Source organism: Alternaria postmessia, assembly GCF_024291825.1.
Source record: "Alternaria postmessia strain BMP 2775 chromosome Unknown scaffold_15, whole genome shotgun sequence".
NCBI lineage: Eukaryota > Fungi > Ascomycota > Dothideomycetes > Pleosporales > Pleosporaceae > Alternaria > Alternaria postmessia.
In genome coordinates this window covers 83398-97644 of record NW_026260088.1, presented here as the reverse complement: position 1 = coordinate 97644, position 14247 = coordinate 83398, and the positions used below count along the sequence as shown (strand labels likewise).

The window sequence follows — 14247 nt, the reverse complement described above, 5'->3', positions numbered from 1 at the left end:
CATATCATGTGCACTATCTCTGTTTGTTAGCACAGAGCGATCACTGCTTCAATGTATGCGGTTTACATATCAAGGCTGGAAGGAAACGTGCTCAATTAACTTGCTCAATTTCACTCCACCCACACAGTTTCTTCTTGTTTCTATCCCAAGTTGGCGAAAATTCCAGATTGTGCATACAACATAATGGGCCGTTTCCCTGTCCTCTTGTCCCTCTTTGTTAGCGTAGTGTTTGCTGCACCGAGCGAGGACTCGAAGCAAACATGCTACTCCCAATTGGATGGCAAGTTGCCGTCTTTTACTCCGTCGAATTTCCACTTTAGTGGCAACGTAAGGAGGTACTACATTGCCGCGGAGGAGCTTGAGTGGGACTATGCGCCTACAGGGTGGGATAACTGGTTAGGTGTATGGATCGAATTCTTATGCGTGGAGACCTTTCATATTGACTCACATTACTTAGGTCCCTTTCAACCTCTCAGCAAAAGCCCAGTATTCAGGGTACACTCACTATGGCACCAAATGGCTCAAAGCGCTGTATCGCGGATACACCAACGCCTCTTTCAGCGAGAGGACGCTTCAGCCCCCATTCCAAGGCAGCCAGGGACCGACTATCCGTGCTGAAGTAGGCGATCTGATTGAGATCCTGTTTGTCAATAAATTGAAAAATCACTACGCGACCATGCATTCCATGGGACTCGCATACACCAAGCCGTACGAGGGCTCAGACTATCCAAATAACACAATGCCCGGCGTCGGTAACACGCTACCGATAGCAGACTACGGGCCGCCGATGCTGGGGCCAGAAGATTGTATCGTATACAAATGGATGGTGAACGATGAAGCGGGACCGAGTGATGGGCTTCCGGCAAAGGTATATCTCAAACTAATGTTCTTGAATTCACTTATGAGATATCTAATAAAGGATACTAGATTCATTCATACCATTCATACGTCTCTCTCGAGCAAGACGCCAACGCAGGCCTTATTGGTCCCACAATTATTTACGCTAATGGTAAGATGAACGAAACAGTGGCGTCGTACCGCGAATTCCCCATTCTGTACAACAGCTACGATGAGGATCAGTCATTCCTCTCCGGCGTAAACAAAGCTCGGCTTGAAGGTGGCGGCTCTGCACAGTACATCATGCCGCAATTCGACACGACGGGCCTGCCTGACGCGAACATGACAGTGTGGAAGCCGCAATTGACGAATTTCGAGAGTGGGAGACAGTTTGATGGTGCACCTATTTTCTTCGCTGTCAACGGGTTCGTGTATGCGAACAATCCATTATTCGAGATGTGTGTGGGCGATAACGTATGTATCTACCTCTTCGACTTCGTATCGCCGACCTATCATACTGATTCTCTGAACAGATAATCTGGGGTTCGAATGCGTATGGATCGGCTAGCCATGTGTAAGTTTCATCTTTGCTACACTCTCTATAACTATGCCATCTCTTTCCTCTTGATACGTGCAAACACAATCGTGCGTAGAAAGGATACTAGCTAACAGTATTCTCTTCCATACAAATAGATTCCATATGCACGGTAATGGCGTCGTTTATCAGCGCTTCCATGAATACGCTCAGAGTATCAACGACGGCGTAGGAAAGACACTGTACTCGAAGGCAGTTGGCGAGGGCCAATGGCAGGTCATTTGCCATGTACAGAATCACAACACCAAAGGCATGGTGGCAAACTATCGGGTTTACCCAAAGGACAACTGCCCTTTAGCACCACTGAAACCGCTAAGGGAGTAGCATAGTGACAGAACTAGGGATGTGCTTATAGCTTGACTTGGTATTGCCCCGGCCTCTCAGTATAGTAAAGGATATCTTAACATGGGGTGCTTAGCGACCTGAAATTAAGCCTTTGGTACAATCTCCTTATTCTCCATCTATTTACCTCTCCAAGCCTCGCTGACCAGGTCTCGAATCTTCCTTGTCGTTATCTCCGGGAATTGATCATTCAAAGAGTTCTCTGGCTTCAAGTCGAAGAAGCCCTCCTCAAACAAGATGCCAAACACTGCGCACATACCCTGCAGCATCTGCTTCGGAAAGTATGGGTACATTGGTGGATGAGCAGGCAGCTCGGTGACTTGGTATGATCTGAGCTTCTCCAGCGAATCATATGTGGTCTCGAACTTTGTTCCCCTTGCCTCCTCAGCAATAGCGAGAAATTCGTTCAGCGTGATCTTGTCACCAATGATGTACGACTCTTTCTCCCAGGATGTTTGGCCAAGAAGAGCAGCCACGAATCTGCCGATGTCGAAACTGTAGGTGAACACAACAGGAACATTACCCGACCCTGGAATAGCAGCAGCCTTGTTGGCGATATCGATGGCCAGCGTCAGACCTGTGAGGTATGATTTGACATATGGCTCTACATAATAGTCCAGGAAAAAGCCGTTGATGACACATGTGTACTGCAATGACGTCTTTTCCAGGGCGTCAAGATAAGCAATCTTTCCTTTGGCTATCGAGAAGATTTCAGCAACCCTGTATGTTGTCAAAACGATAAGATCAGTGATCAGTGGTATACGTAGTTCACTCACTCAGGCGTGTACTTGATTCCCCATGTGCTTGGAATGTAGCGTTGTGTGATGCCGGATTTGTTGGCAGCCTCGATGAGGGCCATCTCAGGGTCGGTGCCTGACATTGATCCAAGTGTCGAGATCACTGTATCGATACGATTCTCTTCCAAGGTTCTGGCGATGGAATCTGGTTTCGTGTAATCAACGGCGATTACCTTCGCGTCCGTCCCCTGGAGTTTTGCATCTCCGGTCGCCTATGCAAATGTCAGTACTTATGGTGTATAGCAATGCAGTATGAACTTACGTCTCGGGAGAGCACGAATACAGTAAACCCACCCGCTTTGATGATGGATTCGACAATAACACGCCCAAGCTTACCAGAACCTCCAGCTACTGCAACGACAGTTGAACTCATCTTGATACCTTGCAAAAAGTCGCAAAATCTTTTTGACTGCTTTGGATAAATTCTTGTAGTGAAACACTAGGGCTATATAATATCTCAACAACAGTCCGTCATGAATAATGATACCTGTAGGGCTTTGTGAGGGGTAGTCGATGCGTGCTAGCGGAGAATATGTAAACTAGCGGACTTTCGACCCTAGTCCATCTCTAATGCACCGACCTCAATCGTGTCGTAGCTTATCGATACCTCCCGTGGTCTGCACCGCCAACGAGAGAAGGTGAGTCTCCAATCACGTACCACGAAATTACCTAGATTGCTGGAGCTGGAGCTAGAGCTGGAGTGGTTGAAAGTGTCGTCGGTGCACAGCACACTCGCTCCAGTAACACCTCAACCACTGTCTTCTTTGCCAACCAAGCAGTCTGGTGTTTCAAGATAGGACCGAATATGACTGCAAATGCGGAAACAATTACTAAGATGCAGCCAGCTCCGGACCGCAAGTTGTAGTGCGCGGATCCTCGGATCGTCTAGTAGCCGCATAAACACCGAACTGTAACCAATCGAGAAACAGAAGGTTACACTAGTAGCTTCTCGATATGATTGAAAGCGCTCCAGTCCGCACGTTCGACGTCGCGTTGCATTGGCAGAGCGAACATCGTTATCTGTATTCGTCCGTTGATTGTAAACCGACAGCGACGATTGCAAATGCGGCACGGAAGTGTTCCGTTGAACGCGTAGATTATACAGAACATTTATCAGCCAATTATGACGAATCAGAGTATGCTATTTCAAAGTTCAGTCTCATAGAGCTGGTGTATAGATATTCGAGTCCACACGCGATGTGGTTCATCAAGTTCAAGCCGTACGAACCGACTTGTTATCATCATCAACAACAACAGACTGGTCATCTTCCCTCTTTCTCTTCCTAGCTTTGCTTTTTTCCCTTTCCTTCGCGTCTCTCTTTTGTCGTCTCTCAGCCTCCATCCTCTTATCGACTTCTCTTTTGACATACTCTTCCAGAAAAGGCTTTAGTCCACCCCAGATTCTCTGCTCATACGCGGAATGCTGGAACTCGATACACAACCATTCTAACGCTCTGAGCTCCTCTATGCCTCCATAAATGTCCAGAGCGGCGCGCTCATAGACTTTCTTGTTGGTTTCGCTCGCCTCTGCATATGCCTTTTCAAAACTATCGATAATGGGCCGGACCGAAGTAGGTGGTATAAGCGTGACGTTACCTTCGTGGTCTCCAGTCCCGATAGTAATGCACGTATAGTCGCCTAGTTTTATCTCATCAAAGTCGCGATCCGCGCCGTATAGGAGACACTCCTTGCCTTCGATGGGGAATAGGGTATAATCCAGATCGACCATCCAGCGTCCCTCAGTGTTTACGTCCTCGGTACTAAAGAAAAGGTCTTCATCGATCCCGTTACTTGCGCGCAGGAAGTCTTTGTATTCATCTGGAAGGTTTCCACTCGGCAGCGCGACATCTGTATCATCAAGGCCGCCTTCTGCATGCGATGCCGACAGACGTTTCTCGAGAGCGGCAATCTGATCTTCTGATGCGCCACTATTCAGGACGGGAGATGTTTCGTCTTCACCGTTATCGGCACGTTCGGCAAGGACATTTTCTTCGATCATCTGCACCAGCTCGGCCATCGTTTTCGAACTGTATAGGCGCATGGGTCCTTCAGTAGAGCGCTGTTTGAAGAGGGTGCCTAAAGGTACGTGTACGGAGTCAGTGTATGTCTTACATGCAGTTCGTACAGGAATATTTCTCACAACCCTCTTTCACATAGTCTTCCACGTCAGATATGCGCACACCGAATACTTCTCCGAGATCTAATTCTCTGAGCGTTTCCCATATTACGTCGCAATGCTGCAAGCCCTGGCGACGCTCTAGCCATTGCCTCGTCTCGTCCCCACTTATGTCTGGGTTATTGAAATTGTCTAACAGGTACTGGTAGAACTCTTTCATATTCTTTTCGATCAAGCTAGTGGCTAAATCTTCCTCGCCTGCAAGGTGCGCGACCTGTGCGACAGCACCAAGCGTCATCGATTCTTCCGGAATACTATAGGTAGCATCTGGCTTTGCGTTGAGGCGCTCACATGCGAACTTGACATCTTCTTTATTCAACTCATGCTCTTCGGCTTTCACTGTTAAATCCTTAGGTAAGCCCGTGGTAGATATGCAGTCCATGTCTTCATCGCCCGCTTCGTGTGCCCATGAAGGAAAAGAATCGCTAGCTCCCCAAGCTCCTGTCAATTGCCTTGAGATAGTCGCTCCGTAATAGTCCTTGGTTTTTGTGTCGATACCATACTCATGGACTGTCTCGAGTAACATGAAGGCTTGTTCAGCAAATCCTAGTACGAAAAGGTCCAGTGCAGCCTGTTGTGCTATTCTCGAGGCATCCAGATGCATACGAGATGTGAGAATCGAAGTCTTCGACCAGGGTATAAGTGGTAAAGGGGTTGTCATGACGGTAGAAGCTGTGTTTCTGATGTGGCGCGAAGGAGTGAAGAACTGGCTCCTCGAAATCGACCGACTTATATGTGGAATCTATAAGCCCTTTTCGGATTGCTATTAGCATCTATGCAGCGGTTTTGCGGTGTTGAGACTAGCTGCTAGGCTGCAAGGCTGCAAGCACCACCTACGTAGGTGCGATGACATCATGCATGAGCTAGTCGAGACACGACTTTAGTGAGTCTCCAAAGCGACCGGGAATGCATAGAAGAGCTACAGGCACACCGGCTGATGTATCAATCTTGTCGCAATCATGTACAGAAGACATGTCGGTAATTCAGCAAGGCTTCGATGCGGAGTAGCTAGGACCTCCGGAAGTAGTCTGAGCTCGCACGGTTCGGATAAGGTAGCGAGCGGCAGATCTGTAGGGCTGGCTTCCCTTACTGTACACGCTGCAGAGTAGCACCAATTGGAGTGTCTTAAATGGGGCAGAATCCAACGGAACGGTCAAGAAGCGGCCATGGAAGGCTTCTCCACGGAGTTTGTACCCTGAGAAGTCTCGGGCTTTCGCGTCGCCGCGCGATTTAATTGCATCTGCCGCCTGGGCAGCAAGTGCCAATGTCGGAGGTTCCGTTGATCTTGCTGATGAAAGGTTTACCTTTTCGCAAACGCTATAGCACCTTGCCCAAAGAAGGCACTTGCCACATCACATGACGTGCTGAGAAATCAGGGACAGCCCCAACTTCGGCCCGTGAGGCGCAGCGGCTAGTGGGGTCGGGGTGCCACAACTCGGCAGCTTTGGATTCGTCCGTTAGCAAGTTGATAAACCCTGAGCTATCACGATCCTAATTGATCCTCCTGAAGGGTAGCAGCAAATATGCAGGCCCAGAAGGACAGTCGCGCGACAACATCTTGCACTGAATGTCAGCGCCGGAAGCAAAAGGTCAGCCCCCACCCCAGATCGACCCTGCGTCTACCCCTTGACTAACGGGAAGGCTAGTGCTCGCGAGAGTGGCCCTGCAATCATTGCCAGGCACGAAAGGTACCCCATCTCTGTCAGTTCTCCGTCAAAAGAGGGCAAACGGAGTCATCCCCAGAGTCTGCTCGGTATGTTGATCACCTTGTCTACCCCGCCGTTAGTGGAACATGGTAGTAACAACTATGGCGCAGAGAAAACTCGTCTGGCAGCACCACCAAGGGCACAAAAAGGAGTGCTCCCGATTCTGCAGAGCCACAATTTCCATCGCAGTCGCAAGATGGCGAGCCAGAAGACCTCGAGGACGGGCTAAAAGCGTGGGGATACATGCCCGGCCATGTTCACTACAAAGTCAGCACGGTGGAAGAGGTAAGCAGACCTAGTAAAATATCTGTCTCAACTAACAGACCCAAGGGCGGCAAGCGTAAAGACTCACCGGCAGAGTCCCCGGGAACAACGGGCGTCGTAGAGAAAGTCCTCCCTGCGGTCCCACCCAGATCGATAACCGGCAAGTGCAACCATCGTCAGACTTGGGTTTTTGCTAACAGCACACAGACGCGTTTGTTAATCACTTCCTGACCGTTGTCAACTACAGATACAGCGCGATATACGGGCCAACACTAGCTGAACAATACGTCCAGTGGTGGACTGATCGTGGTGCCGGCAAACAGCTCTCGCCAGAATTTACCTGCTTACTGTTGAGAATTTGCGCATACTCCGTGCAATTTCTCAGACCTTCGCTTCGCAAAATGATTGAGTTTGAGCTGGCTTGCAGTTGTCAAACCTTGACCGAACGGTTTTCCGACGCAGCGGAAGAGCTGAGCCGGAGTTTTGAAGCATCGCGAACAAGTATTGAACGCGTGCAAGAACAATTTCTTAAAGGTGCCTGGCTAAAGTCGGAGTCCAAGATAGTAGAATCATGGCATGCGCTTTCACGCACCATACGAGAAGCACAAGAGCTAGGTATCGACAAAGATGCAGGTATCGAGGACCTATGTGAGTTCGACATCGAGATCAGGAGACGTCTCTGGACGCTGCTGTACATCTGGGACTGGTAAGCACATGACCATCACAACGAGAATGCTCACTAATTTCCGCTACAGGCAGATGTCGGCGTGGTTGGGTCGTCCAAACCTCATCGACCAGAAGGATCTCAGCTTCAAATTCCCCAATCTACGACTGGATCAGTCAACCACAGAGCCAAACCTACTTTCACCTTTCGCTCACATGGCGCTTCAAGCAAATCTGGGCCGTAGGATAGCGACTGCCATGGGAACTGCCAACTCCAAGGCTGACCTATCGGATAAGCAAGTTCTGACAATACAGTCCGAATGCGAGAAGCTTGCCGAAGAGCTACCCCCGATATTTCGATTCAAAAACACGGATACATCTTTCGACGAGACGCATCCATACTTTGTCTTCCAGCGTTACCAACTACACTGTGTCATCCTTTTAACACAACTCGACTTTCTCAAACCCTACCTGACCCGAGAGCGTCAAGGCCAAGTGGCTGGTCAGGATGACGAGTTTCGGAAGAAGGGCATAGACATCGCGTTGCGTCTCCTGAAAGTCGCGCGTAAACTTTTCGATCATGAGTTCCCGATCAACGCAAAGTTTCACATGGTCGTCTTCTGCATCTTCGATACCGCAACTCTACTTTGCTCCGCCATCATACACGACCGCAAGCATACTCTACCTCATCGTGAGGAAATCGTGGACGTTATCGAAAGCTCTCTAAAGATGCTGCATCAACTCAGTGGAACAACAAAACTTGGGGCTACGTCTTTCAACTTCCTTTCTAAGCTTGTGCAGGCTACGCCAGAGCTTTCGCGATATCCTTCGATCTGTAAGCGCCAACGGCAGGCGTCTTCTTCGGCACCCAAGTCAACGCCGCCGCTACCTGCGCATGAGCCTACACCAGTAGCGACCATGCCTCCAGTGGCATCTATAGAGCCGGTTGCTGCACCGGCTCCTTCCACCGTCGGTGATCTGCATCCAGTGACCATCTCGGATGATCTCTCGTTCGATATTGATCAATTCCTCGCCCAAAACCCCTTTGGTACTGTGGGGGATCCATCTGCTGTGGACATGGGCGGCATGGAGCAGATCTGGGACTGGCAGGATCTGCGCCTGAATTCCTATACACAAGGGGATTCACATGGCTGGAACACTAATGGATCGGGATGAGCGCCATGACTGACATCTTACCAACCATGGGTGCAATCGAACGCGTGTAGCTACCCTTAGCCCTTGGGATAGTAGACGGGAGCAGATTATTAGATCTGTAACTCACCGCCAAGCATCTGGCATGCTTCCAAATCTATATGGCAATGCCATAAGTACATTCAGGTGAACTCACACTGCCAACAAAGCAGTATGAGTTCAATGATCTTGGACCGCAGATTTTGTTAGCTTGTGGTGGATCCGATCACACGCGCGGTGTACCATGTAGACCACATGTTTACTTTCTCGGGCCTTTCTTTCAATATCTGTATACACATTAGCTTTCTATTAACTTCCAATAAAACAAGCATGCCCTAAGGTGCTAGTACTTACCCTCGCATCCAGAGCGAATTCGCTATTGTTTCCTTCCCCTGACCGTGTATTTACAACCAAGCGAATCTTGTGTGTGAGATGATAGGAATGCTTACACAAGATTGAGCGAATTTAGGACTTTCAGAAGGGCGGGTGAGCTGTGTATAAAGATAAGGTTGCAGGTCCTGGATCGATCCCGAAAACCTTCGGAAATTGTCTGTGCTGCCCGATACATACATAGCCACAAACGCCACATAGGTCGTCATCTGCGGGGTGCACGAAGACCATGGACCGACTTGGCTTATGGAAATTTGGCTTACTTGCAAAATATCGAGGATGCTTACACGTAGGTGTCATTCTTCAATACCACTGCGAGAACTCATCCCCGGTTGGCCGACAACCCCAGCTACCTCCATGAGCATAGAAGAAACAAAACAAGACGAAGGACATACCTCCACAACATGCGCTCGGTCATTTGTGACTCTTCTTTGCTCTCTTGTCTATTGGTTTGACGTGAGATGCAGCTGCCTTTCGCTTGTCCGCGGTTTTCCTAATTCGTTTGGAACTTGCATACTGGTCCGATACTAAGCCGCTAGTAGGCTTCACACGTTCCTCTTCGTTATCCGGTCGAGGTGGCAACCTCAGCACCAACTTAGGACGTACAACATGTTTTCCAAGCGGAACTGCCGGCGTTATGAGAGGCGTCTCCAGATCCGCAACGCCAGAGTCTCTCCTGTCTATCATCGTCTTGGAAGTCGGATTCGCCGCTTCTACGGGGTCAGGCTCTACCTGCTCAGTTGCAATATCCACCGTAGACGCTGAATGCGGTGTGCCGTAATACAAAAGCTTAGGATCTTGGTCTTGAACCTTTACTTCAGCGAAGCTCTTCTGAGTACGAATTTTCCACTCATTTAGAGCCGTCAAGGCTTCCGTGTGGATGTCCAGCTGTGCAACAAGCTTGTAGACGGTATGTCGAAGGCTATCGTGCTTTTCGGCCAGACGGTCGTAGCCCGATGACAGGATGCAGTACGGGTCAGACAAGTCAATGAAGCGTTCCGCGACCTCAAGATATGACTTAGCGTAGCTAATATGTATATTGTCGAGTTCTTGTCGAAGGGCGCGAGCGCGGGTGCGTAAGTCGGAGTTTATGGGGAATGTCTGAGAACTTTGGAGACCTTGACCATCGTGCGACGAAGGTGGAGTATATTGCTGGTGGTTGAATCTATACTGTGTTAGTGAGCTAGCTACTTTATATATTGTGTAAACTCACCGAGGATTGTCACCGGCATACTCATTGGCTGGCCACGAACAAATTGGACTGTGGGTGTTGCTTCGAGTATTGGAGATATCGACGTCAGGCGCCTGGACATCGCTACCGCTGTCCGACGGCATATACAGAGGAAATAAGTCGAGGACAGCGTGGCGACAAACCTTTTGGTCGCAGTAGTGATCATTGCGAGCTGCTGGCCATTTTGGTGAGACGTTGATTGGTCTGGGTACTGGGAGTTGCTCGCGCTCTCCGAGCAGCTTGTAGAATGCTTTAACGGACTCGGCGCTGTTCAGGCTGACAAGAGGTTCCGCGCCGCACATGATGATTGCTGATGATAAGGGGTGATTGGAATAATAAGTGTGGGTATTGAACGGGGACGTCTACAGCACTGTTGATGTTTCGTGAATATGTCACCCAAGGTAAGAGTGGTGCTTAGATCCATTGTTGATGGTTACTGCCAGGCCAGTCTCGAAGCAGAAGTTGATGCTGCCATTAGAACCGAGAGCGTATCTTGCCTCGAGGCAACTTCAATGCAGCCCCGGAGCGATCGAGGGATGGAAGGCGCATGTCTGGGATGTCACTGAGGGGCTCGTTTGTTCTAAGTTTCGCCCTATGTTACACACCGAGCATACACATGAGTCTATGTTAAAAGTCTATCAAGAGAGCGATGGTATATACCTTCGCGGGGCGTTCTGGTACTTGATTACACACCAGAAAAAAAAAGACATTTTTCGTCGATGTCTTTGCAGGGCTGTGTATGCCAGGAATCTTGATCAAGTTTCCACTCAACAGCGTCGTCGTACGTAAGTTGTACTTGGCAGCACTACCGAGGCGATACGAGCTCAACACAAAGGTCCTGGATCCTAGCATTGAGTACGTCGCGTGACATTCCCTCCTGTCGATACGACTTGCTTTAGGCCGGGCCCACAATGGTACCTACTCGGCGCGTCTTGCCAGGGCAGGTATGTGGCTTCTGAAGGGTCTTGCTTCTGTGGAGCCGGTCAGGGTCCGAAAACCTGCCACACTTAACGGCAGATGCATCGTTCGCAACCTGAACGTTTCAGTCTCGGTCAATTAGTAGATGAGCAGTCACAGGCCGCGCATCCCACAAGTGTCGATCTCGCATTGGTGCTGGGGTTGGAGCGGTCCCGCCTTCTGGAGTCGTATATCTCAGGGACGTCATGCCTGATCTAGGCATGTAACGAGAACACTCGAGCCTCCCCGCTTACCGCCGGTGTGATCAACGACTGAAGATAATTTCAGGCCGGTTTTATTAGCCATTTCGCGTGCGCAAAGCCTGAGAAACGTTAACGTAATCGGCACATCCCTAGCTAGTCGCGTTTCGGCACGCGGCAAAATTTGGACCCGCGACAGGCGAATAGCGCGCAGCCTCGCCATCGGCGCGAGGAACAGACGCACTCGCCACAAAGACGAGCCACAAAGACGACGACTACCATTGTCAGTCAATGGCGACCGATGTCTCCAGCACAGATTCTAACATGTTCATCGAGGGCTCAGCATGCAATCGACTGTCATGATTGCGCATGGGGCAAGGTCCTGCAGACGCACAACCGCACAAGACGTGAGACTGCGAGAAGCTTACCAGACCGATGGTTTTGACTAGGGCCAAGCCTAAAAGATCGAGCGAACCACAGCAGCGACGTTGGATGATCTTTGCAGTGAACGGCACAGCAACGTGCTGGGCTGGTGCTTGGTCCACCCAAGCACTACGTCACTGCGCGCCTTAATAGCCGCTACCTTGGCGCACCTCAGCAATTGCTCCACATCATCTGTCCGTTCCAAAAGATTTTTTGACAGGCGTTGGGGAGAACTGGAGTATATGAGGGGCCGTAGTCCTACTCCGGGACCGAGCTCATACAACTCTTGTCATTTAAATTCCCTGCGACTTTGCTGTCGCGGAAGCTTGCCATACTCCAATACACAAGCTTTTCCAAGCCTCACAAGCCTTTAGCATCCTGCTTGGGTGAAGACGCCGTGACGGTTCCAACACACGACCAAGCATCAGATTACATCGACATCGACCCCGACGAACCGACGACCCTGAACAGGATCATCCCAATCGCGACTACCTCCGTTATCAGACCCTCACTACCATAGCGCCAACCCCAAGCAACAACCACACCTAACTTCCATTGCGCTACCACCACCATCTTTTCGCCAAGATGGTTCGAACTATGTTTGTGAATCCCTTCAAGGCCCACCACGTCGACGAGTTCCCGGGTGTTCATGTGCCTCTTGATGATTCAACCCATCGCGCTTCTGTAGCTTCCACTCACCCACGCGCCTCCCTCGGAAATTCAGAGAAAGCCAAAGAGGATGAGCCCAACGACCTTAGGCGACCTGAAAGTAATGCATCAAGTGGTGTTGTTAACCATGGCATGACAGTCGCAGCATTAAAGGCAGAGATTGAAGCAGATGTCGCCGCCTCAGACCAAGACACGCCATATGACCGTACGTCGTGTGGCATTTCCTATCGTTTTGGGTAATCGTTATGAAATATTAGTACTAATACTCTCCAGGCAAGTCCAAGGTCATCAACAGAGCTTTGCAAGATATGGGAATGGGTCGCTACCAATGGCAGCTTTTCGCTCTTTGTGGTGGCGGTTGGATGGCCGACAACTTGTGGCTGCAGGTGCGTTTGCCAAACTCGTCTACTGTCAGCAGGACTTACCATAATATAGGGTGTCGCTCTAACACTGCCTCAACTTAGCGCTGAGTTTGGTGTCAGCGAAACGGAAGTCAGATACACCACACTATCGCTCTTCCTCGGTCTCTGCATTGGCGCGTCTTTCTGGGGTACCGCATCCGACATTGTTGGCCGCCGTCTCGCTTTCAACTTCACTCTTTTCCTCGCCGGTGTCTTCGGTCTTGCTTCAGGCGGCGGCCCCAACTGGATTGGCACATGTGCACTGTACGCATGTATCGGTCTCGGTGTTGGTGGAAACCTTCCAGTCGATGGCGCTTTGTTCCTCGAATTCCTGCCCCAAACATCCGGAAACCTCTTGACGCTACTTTCCGTTTTCTGGCCTGTTGGTAATTTGATCGCTTCGCTGCTGGCCTGGGCTTTCATTCCCAACTTCTCATGCCCTTCTGGTACTCCCATTGGGCAGTGCAGCAAGGCCGACAACTGGGGCTGGCGATACCTCATCTTGACCCTCGGTGCGATCACGTTCTTCATGTTCATCTGCCGCTTCTTCCTCTTCCATCTTTACGAATCGCCCAAGTTCCTGTTGTCTCGTGGTCGCCAGGCTGAGGCCGTCGCTACCGTCTACGGTATCGCCCACTACAACAAGACGCACACCTGGCTCACCGAAGACATCCTCAACCAAATTGGCGGCGACCAAGAAGTCACCCAAGAAGACACGAAGCTCAGCGTGTTCGAGATTATCAAGCGCTCCCTCAGCCGATTCTCGATGAAGCGCTTCAAGACATTGTTCCAGGATAAGAAGATCGGTCTCACCACTGCCCTTTTGTGGTTCCAATGGACGACTATCGGTATGGCATACCCGCTTTTCAACGCTTTCCTCCCACAGTATCTTGCCAACTCTGGTGGTGATGTTCAGAACGACACCAGCACCGTGTACCGCAACTACGCCATTACTGCCATCGTCGGTGTTCCTGGATCGATCATCGCTTGCTACACCGTCGATATCAAGTACGTTGGTCGCAAGGGTACCATGGCCATCGCAACCGTCATCACCGGCGTCTTCGTGTTCCTGTTCACCATCTCATCCGACTCCGACTTCCAGCTCGCTTTCACCTGTCTTGAAGCATTCTTCCAGAACATCATGTATGGTGTTCTGTACGCGTACACACCTGAGGTCTTCCCTGCACCTATCCGTGGTACTGGCACTGGCATGAGCAGTTTCTTGAACCGCGTTGCTGGACTATGCGCACCGATTGTTGCTATCCAGGCTGGTGACAGTAATCCCAAGGCCCCCATCTACGCCAGCGGTGGATTATTCATTGCGGCGTTCTTCAGTATGCTGATATTGCCAATTGAGACAAGAGGCAAGCAGACTTTGTAGACGGTACACATAGAGTATCTGACG

The 14247-nt window shown here is 50.2% G+C and overlaps 6 protein-coding genes across 6 annotated transcripts; 3 read left to right on the top strand and 3 right to left on the bottom strand.

The window, feature by feature from the left end:
* Positions 1-183: 183 nt before the first annotated feature.
* On the top strand, positions 184-1756 carry J4E82_003447 (uncharacterized protein; the record flags this gene model as incomplete). The annotated part of the gene is made up of 5 exons (XM_051729733.1): positions 184-402; positions 458-868; positions 928-1311; positions 1371-1411; positions 1531-1756. 5 exons carry the CDS (start codon positions 184-186, stop codon positions 1754-1756), a joined length of 1281 nt encoding a protein of 426 aa, XP_051590407.1.
* Positions 1757-1893: 137 nt separating this feature from the next.
* J4E82_003446 (uncharacterized protein) lies at positions 1894-2944 on the bottom strand (the record flags this gene model as incomplete). The annotated part of the gene is made up of 3 exons (XM_051729732.1): positions 1894-2494; positions 2551-2783; positions 2834-2944. 3 exons carry the CDS (start codon positions 2942-2944, stop codon positions 1894-1896), a joined length of 945 nt encoding a protein of 314 aa, XP_051590406.1.
* Positions 2945-3784: 840 nt separating this feature from the next.
* J4E82_003445 (uncharacterized protein) lies at positions 3785-5408 on the bottom strand (the record flags this gene model as incomplete). The annotated part of the gene is made up of 2 exons (XM_051729731.1): positions 3785-4647; positions 4712-5408. The coding sequence occupies 2 exons, from the start codon at positions 5406-5408 to the stop codon at positions 3785-3787; spliced, it is 1560 nt and encodes a 519-aa protein (XP_051590405.1).
* Positions 5409-6270: 862 nt separating this feature from the next.
* J4E82_003444 (uncharacterized protein) lies at positions 6271-8556 on the top strand (the record flags this gene model as incomplete). Its single annotated transcript, XM_051729730.1, has 6 exons — positions 6271-6336; positions 6394-6500; positions 6564-6738; positions 6784-6877; positions 6925-7423; positions 7473-8556. The coding sequence occupies 6 exons, from the start codon at positions 6271-6273 to the stop codon at positions 8554-8556; spliced, it is 2025 nt and encodes a 674-aa protein (XP_051590404.1).
* Positions 8557-9375: 819 nt separating this feature from the next.
* J4E82_003443 (uncharacterized protein) lies at positions 9376-10494 on the bottom strand (the record flags this gene model as incomplete). The annotated part of the gene is made up of 2 exons (XM_051729729.1): positions 9376-10126; positions 10175-10494. 2 exons carry the CDS (start codon positions 10492-10494, stop codon positions 9376-9378), a joined length of 1071 nt encoding a protein of 356 aa, XP_051590403.1.
* A 1863-nt stretch (positions 10495-12357) lies between these two features.
* On the top strand, positions 12358-14223 carry J4E82_003442 (uncharacterized protein; the record flags this gene model as incomplete). Its single annotated transcript, XM_051729728.1, has 3 exons — positions 12358-12646; positions 12715-12827; positions 12877-14223. The coding sequence occupies 3 exons, from the start codon at positions 12358-12360 to the stop codon at positions 14221-14223; spliced, it is 1749 nt and encodes a 582-aa protein (XP_051590402.1).
* Positions 14224-14247: the final 24 nt, after the last annotated feature.